At 57.7% G+C, this 6,762-nt stretch overlaps 4 protein-coding genes across 4 annotated transcripts; 3 read left to right on the top strand and 1 right to left on the bottom strand.

The window, feature by feature from the left end:
* Window positions 1-14: 14 nt before the first annotated feature.
* SPRG_17176 (hypothetical protein) lies at window positions 15-935 on the top strand (the record flags this gene model as incomplete). Its single annotated transcript, XM_012356504.1, has 3 exons — window positions 15-396; window positions 440-837; window positions 888-935. The coding sequence occupies 3 exons, from the start codon at window positions 15-17 to the stop codon at window positions 933-935; spliced, it is 828 nt and encodes a 275-aa protein (XP_012211894.1).
* Window positions 936-1,270: 335 nt separating this feature from the next.
* Window positions 1,271-1,621, top strand: SPRG_17175 (hypothetical protein; the record flags this gene model as incomplete). Its single annotated transcript, XM_012356503.1, has 4 exons — window positions 1,271-1,308; window positions 1,354-1,388; window positions 1,433-1,567; window positions 1,617-1,621. The coding sequence occupies 4 exons, from the start codon at window positions 1,271-1,273 to the stop codon at window positions 1,619-1,621; spliced, it is 213 nt and encodes a 70-aa protein (XP_012211893.1).
* Window positions 1,622-4,159: 2,538 nt separating this feature from the next.
* SPRG_17174 (hypothetical protein) lies at window positions 4,160-5,857 on the top strand (the record flags this gene model as incomplete). The annotated part of the gene is made up of 6 exons (XM_012356502.1): window positions 4,160-4,261; window positions 4,310-4,375; window positions 4,422-4,679; window positions 4,728-4,835; window positions 4,890-5,444; window positions 5,499-5,857. 6 exons carry the CDS (start codon window positions 4,160-4,162, stop codon window positions 5,832-5,834), a joined length of 1,425 nt encoding a protein of 474 aa, XP_012211892.1. The 3' UTR covers window positions 5,835-5,857.
* Window positions 5,858-6,127: 270 nt separating this feature from the next.
* Window positions 6,128-6,745, bottom strand: SPRG_17173 (hypothetical protein; the record flags this gene model as incomplete). Its single annotated transcript, XM_012356501.1, has 1 exon — window positions 6,128-6,745. The coding sequence occupies exon 1, from the start codon at window positions 6,728-6,730 to the stop codon at window positions 6,128-6,130; it is 603 nt and encodes a 200-aa protein (XP_012211891.1). The 5' UTR covers window positions 6,731-6,745.
* Between the last annotated feature and the right edge of the window lie 17 nt (window positions 6,746-6,762).

The following is a 6,762-nucleotide window of genomic DNA, read 5'->3' as shown; positions in this document are numbered from 1 at the left end:
CGGCGGACGAGCTCATGAACTACACAAGGGGCGAGGAAGAGCGCCTCGATGAAGCCATCCGCAGCATTGCCGAGTCGGGCGCCAAGGTCGTCATTGCCGGCGGCTCGATCTCGGAGATGGCGCTGCACTTTCTCGAAAAGTACAAGCTCCTCTCGATCCGTATCCAGAGCAAGTGGGAGCTGCGCCGCCTCTGCCGCGCGGTCAACGCGACGGCCCTTGTGCGCCTCGGCGCGCCGACGCCCGAAGAGATGGGCTTTTGCGACTTCGTCGGCGTCCACGAAATCGGCGGCAAGAAGATCACCATCTTCCGCCAGGACGAAGAGGACGCCAAGATGTCGACGATCATCCTCCGCGCGTCGACCGACAACGTGCTGAACGACCTCGAGCGTGCGATCGGTGCGTCACCTACGTCGACGATATCGATCTGATATGCTTGTAGACGACGGTGTCAACACGGTCAAGGCCGCGTGCAAGGACACGCGGTTCGTCGCCGGCGGTGGCGCGACCGAAATCGAGATTGCGCGTCAGATTGAAGCGTATGGCAACACGACGCCGGGCCTCGACCAGTACGCGATCAAGAAGTTTGCCGAGGCGCTCGAAATTGTGCCCCGGACGCTGGCTGAGAACGCCGGTCAGATGGCGACGCAGGTCATCTCGAGCTTGTACGCGGCCCACGGCGCGGGCAAGGCCAACGCCGGCGTCGATGTCGAGTGCGAAAGCGAGACGGGCGTCGTTGACAACATGCTCAGCGCCAAGGTCCTCGACCATTTGGAGACGAAGAAGTCGGCGCTGCGTCTCGGCGCGGACGTGGCCATCACGGTCCTCCGAGTAGACCAGGTATCGATGATCCTTTCGATACCCTTTGTTTCATGCGCTTCGTCGCGTAGATTATTATGGCCAAGGCGGCCGGCGGTCCCAAGCCGCGTGGCATGTAAGACAGCAATGGATCTTCTTTTAGGGTTAGGACAACAAACAAAAACGCTAAGGCAGTAACAGGGCAACTCAGTATCTCGTCGTCATCCCATCGGCCACCGCACTGACACATACTTTTTATCCTGCAGTCAAGATAGATAGATAGATAGATAGATAGATAGATAGATAGATAGATAGATAGATAGATAGATAGATAGATAGATAGATAGATAGATAGACTGCCGCATTTGAGATATTCAGCATTGCTCATGGCCATGTAGACGCACTGCGTACTGTACGTGCACGGCATGAGCACGTCGCACGTCGAAGGATTCTGGTGTTGCTTCTCCAGCGCGGCATGGCATTTGCGGCTCTCGACTGCGCCGGCTCGGGCAGGTAAGGGTGTGTCGATGCTCTTACGGTGGCCGTAGCAACGCGTAGATCCGATGGAACGTACGTCTCGCTCGGTCTTCAAGGTAGTCTCCCATTTGAAAATGGGCAAGTTGTCATTTTTGGATAGAAAGCCGAGATATATTGATGTGCATATGCGCGCTTCACACGTACTACTCGGTCCAGCTGACGTCACTGAGTCTCTGGGGTCGCTGCATGGGCGCCAACGCCGTGCTCCTCCTCTGCGATGCGCTTCGTATCGAGCGTACTCAAGTAGATAGATATACCCATTGAGGTATGATCGCTGTCGGTAGATTGATACTTTGATCGCTGGCGTAGCGGATGCCTACAGGACTTGCATACGCCGGTGAGGACTGTTGCAGGCCGCGACAGCATCGTACTCGACGCAACCATCGCTCCCTGCGCTGCTGCCATCGGTATTGATGCCTCGTCCAGCCGAGCGGTGCATCTACAAAGTGCGTTCATGGCCATCGAGAGCAGCGGCGCAAAGATGTCGTTGACGAGCGTGGCATGCAGGAACGTCATCGACGTGGCCGGCGCCATGACCTTGCGCTAAGAAATTGCCACCCATGGCGATCCGTTTCTTCGGTCGCGGGATCGCTCCCATATCGATCAAAGGTCGTAGAGCCGACCAACGTGGTCGTTGCCGCCGAGGCTTGCTTTGTTGCCGTCGTCCAGTCACAGGTCGTCGATGCTAAAGCGTTGAGCGCTGCGTGTAGGTCGCAGCATCGAACGGCGGCATGTCGTCGTCGTCGTCTTGGTCATCGCCGTCGGAAGCAAGCGTCGCAAAGGCGTTCGAGAGACCGCTGCTTGTCGCTGCCGTCTTGCGGCGATCGGAGTGGCGCCAGCTTGGACCGGATCGGGCGACGCAAGTCGAGAAAGTGCATGGGGCCGACGTCGGGCGGCAACGATGGTGTCGCAGCGCAGGTGGAAGCTCGTCGCGAGCTCTGTCCAGATGTGCGCTGGCACGGGCAGCACCCTCTCGGTCACTGCAACTGCGGCGGTCCAGATGCTTCTCGTCGTCGTCGCTGCCTTGGTTGCCATCGGCTGCTCATGCTGCGCGTGGTCGCAAACAACGGGCCGCTGTGATCCCTCTCCGACAGAGGCCCTAGAACAAGGGTATTCTGACCTTTTTCAGAGCAAGTCCTCAAATTGAAGGTCCCAAACGAAGCGCGTGGAGCCGGCTCGGATTGGCTGGTATAAATAGAACGAAGAGTGCCCAAGATCCCTATCCCAAAATCCTTGTCCCCAAGCAGGTCCCAAGTTGACCATTCGAGTGCGTCCCCTAGGCAAAACGTTGACCTAACCTGCAAATTGGTTTCCGCTCTCATTCATTATCCAAGCAACAGCAACAACTACAACAACAACAGCAACAACAACAACAACAACAACAAGAATGGTCACCGACTACAGTATCCTCGATTACCTCTTGTGGATCAATCAATACGTCGTCAATATACGGTTCGGTACGCTCTTGGGGGGACATCTCGCGCGGATCGCCGCGCCCCTTGCGACACCACTCGCGCGCTGCGCCAAAAAATTGCGATCACACTCATGCGCAAGAAAAGGGACAAGCTGGCGCGCAAGTTAACCGCCAAGGCGATCGCCAAGTTCGGCTTCGTCGCCACCATCGCAGCCGTCGCCAGTGTCTATCTTATCACCCTGTATCTCGCGCCAGAGACCCGGCTGCTGAGCACAGACCCTCGGCACAAGCACTGGAACATGTCCATCAAGTGCATTTTGAACGAGCCGACGGAGAAGCGTCGGCGGCGCCACGACGAGCTACTCCCCCGTTATAAACTCGTATCTAAAAAATAATGACATTTAATTGAAGTATTATCTCTTTTGGCTGTTGCGCCGACTTGCTCTCGCCAACGACGAGCTCGAGCGTCATGTTGGCCATGACTCGATTGACGAACCAGAGACGCGCGCTCGCACCATGAATCGCGCCGCGTGCTGTCGTTGACTTTGCCCAAGAGCTATTCAATCTCAAAGTGATAGACATAGACTGCCGTGAAACCGAGAAGGACTGCGTTGGCGGCTCGCAACCGTGCCTACTAACAGCAGGACCACAACCGGAAGGATGCTGATTATAGGTTCCTATAGCGTGGTCTTGGAACGTCGATAGAGAGCCTTTAGGGCGTCCTGCCTTCTTGCAGTTAGAGCAATGTTCGTAGTAGCCATATAGGACAATGGATTTCGACGCTTATCTACACCTATCTATCCAACGATCCAACTATATATCTTTCCAACTATCCATCGATCGAGTATCGCAGCCCTAGTATCTTTGAAACGTCGTTGGTAGCTTCGGTCGACAGACGACGCAATGCGATCCATGTGGCGAGGACTTGGTCTCGGCGTTGCGGTTGCTGCCACCGTCGACTGGTCGCTCGTGCCGCCAAATGCGACGTCGGTCGTGACGACGACACCTCTCGGCTGCACCTGCAAGCAGCCTGCACCAGTGTTCGTCCTTGTGAATCATATTGTCGCGCATGCTGAAATGAACTAGCACGGGCGTGTGCAGCAGCTTCACGTGCGCCTGCGCGTGCGATGTGACGGCCGGCGTCTGCGACGCGCGCTGCTGCTGCGACCCCGAGGTCCCTACATCGTCAAGCCGCTTTGAATTCAATGCACGTGCTTATGTAGTGCTCGCCGGCTCAAGTCGCTGCCATGCAAGGCAGCTGCGTCGCAATCGACGTACCCTTTGCCATTCCCTACTGCGACGCTTCGCTGGTGGCCATCAACACCAAATATGGGTCTCAACTCGCTACCTCCCTCTACACCTCCTTACTCGATGTGTAGGATGCTCGACATGCCCGATGCAAGCAGCGGAGCCATGTGCGTATACGTGGCCAACAGCGATGTCAGCGGCACGTACTTTGCCCCGCCAGCCCCCGGCGCCGTCGCGTCAACGACGTCGGATCCGTCCTATGAGCAGGTAGCACTTGTATCAAAGCACCGAACGATCCATTGGACGCGTCTCTAGTCGCTCGTGATGCAGTCGACGTCAACGGTGTATTCTCCAATTTACCGCCAAGGAGACTTTGTGCAGGTGGGTCTAAAACCTGTGTTTTTGAGTTACAACCATTCTCGCGCAGGCCTACATCAACGGATCGACAGCGACGCCAAACGGCAACGGGTTTCTCATGCTCCCGGCCGCGTCGCTGAGCTCGTCGACGTGCTTCTCCGTCAATCCGATTGCGTATACCGTGGGTGGTGGCACCGAAACATCGCGCTGTCGCCTGTCCGTCACCAACCTCACTGCGTCGTGCACGGCGCTGGGCATGTCGCCCTTTGTTCAAAGCCTCTCGGTGGCGACAACCCCCCGTGCCACAACGCTAGTGGCGGTGACACTTGTACGTGGCCATGGCATCGATTCCAATAGTGTGACCATCATCCTGTAGACCGAAGCGAGGCTGCAAACGGCGACTGACATGGTCGACGTGACGCGCAATGCATCGGCTTGGGTGCCGTCTGTCAGCACGCAAATGTGCTCAAGTGTCTTGCAAGAGGTGCGAATGGAAGCGTCGATGTGGATGCTTGGAACCGATGTGGCGTTGTCGTAGCTCACGTACACGATCACGCACGACGGCAACGGCACGATCCTCAGTGTCCAAGCGTCTGTGGTCCTTGGCTCGGTGCCGTTGACTGCGACGTCGCTACCCCAAACATTCCACGTCCGGTTTGTCAGCACAAGCTCCGTGCTGCGATCGCAAGCGCTGGCCAACTTGATCTCGTACGAACGGTCCGGGAACCCCGGGTACCTCGACCACTTGCCCCTGCGCGCCGGTGTTCTTGGCACCAATGGCTCGGTGCAAGCCATCGCTGAGACTACCGGTGGTTTTCCACTGCTGCAAGCCGGTCCGTGCGCCAATGGCACGGCGAGTGGCGCCAAATTTGGCCGCGACATGCTCGTCTCGTGCTCGCTACAGCTGTCGCTGACCGATTTTAAAGCGTTTTGTCTCTCGAGCGCGGTGCCACCGGCGCTGCAGGTGGCCACCACGCACGTCGCCGCCTACGGCAACGCCGATCCGTTCAAGGTCAGCGACTGGGTGGCCGTCACAGCACCGGCCAATGCAACGTCCGGTGGCGTCTACTCGAACGGCGTGTGCACCAACCTCGTACAGTGTTCTTGTCCTGCTGCACGGTATGTTCTGATCAAATGTTGTGCGTAGATCACAAGCGCCCACATCCTCGTCTCGTATGCCCTGACGGGCGACGTGCAAGCGCCGCAGCGCAAGATCACGTCGGTTCTCGTGAGCTACGCCAAAGAGAATGTGGTGTTTCCACTCTTGAGGGCCTCGGACATCATGTCCCTTCTGCTGTCGACGACGCTGACGTTTCGAGAGGTTCCATCGGCAGCCCCAACGGACCTCATTTTGCCGGCGCCCGACATTTGGTTTACGCTGCCCAGCGACGTCTTCTATCCGTTCTTGATCTCGTCGCCCGCGAGCCGTCTCGACGTCAACGTGCCTAGCCTCGTCCTCGCACTTGTATGTTGGATGCGCTAAGCTACCGTCTTATTGACCTCCCCAGCGTCACTACTGAGCAGGATGGATAAAAAGTCTCCATTTACGCAAGCCTACATCATCGTACCAGCATCTCACATGCTTTTGCACGAATCTCATTTTAACTTTTGAGAGGCGTCGAGAAGTCACACAATGCATCCAGCGACATCGCCGAGCAGCGCTCGAGGCGGGGCACCGACGCAGAGTCGATTTGGACCAGACGCCTCGGCAGCCTGTGACCCTCCACGCTGTTGTGTGCATAGGGTCTTTCAAACGCTCTCGTCGATACACGAGTGTCACTTTTTGTTGTTGTAACTACACGCATATGCTTCGTGCTCGAACCGATCCTTTTCGCGCAACTCGGCGCCGCAGCCCAAGGTGCAGACCACGAAGCGCATCGGGCACATGGCTTCGTGCGCCTTGAGGTGGCGCGCCACGAGGTGCTCGTTGCAGCCCAGTGGGCACCAGATCGTACGGTACTTGCATTCGAACGTTTCGTGCTGCGTCTTTTCATGGGCCAGCAGCGGTGTCTTCATGCAGCCGTCCCGCCGAAAGACGCACTCGACCGGCCGCATGCGGCACTTTGCCGTCTTGTGGGTCGTCATATCGAGCGCGAGGATACCGCCGTCACCACATACACCGCAGGCCTGGATGCGATGCGAGCACTCGGTGCGCTGGTGGAGCACCAAGAGAGTTGCGACAATGCCTTGCGTGCCACACCACTCACACGGCACAGCGCGCTTGGTGCAGAGACCACTGACGTGTTCGACCATGTCGCACGCCCGGACGCGCCGCCCGCAGCCGATGGTGCATGGCACGAACCGGTAGCTACACTCGCTCAGGTGACTGTCGACGTCGATGGCGCGGACCGTTTGGCCGCAGCGATTCGGACACACCATCGGGCGGAAGTCGCAGATCTGTTCGTGGTCGG

The sequence above is a fragment of the Saprolegnia parasitica genome (assembly GCF_000151545.1).
Source record: "Saprolegnia parasitica CBS 223.65 unplaced genomic scaffold supercont2.487, whole genome shotgun sequence".
NCBI lineage: Eukaryota > Oomycota > Saprolegniomycetes > Saprolegniales > Saprolegniaceae > Saprolegnia > Saprolegnia parasitica.
The sequence above is the reverse complement of the archived record's forward strand: the minus strand, read 5'-3'. Positions and strand labels throughout refer to the sequence as shown.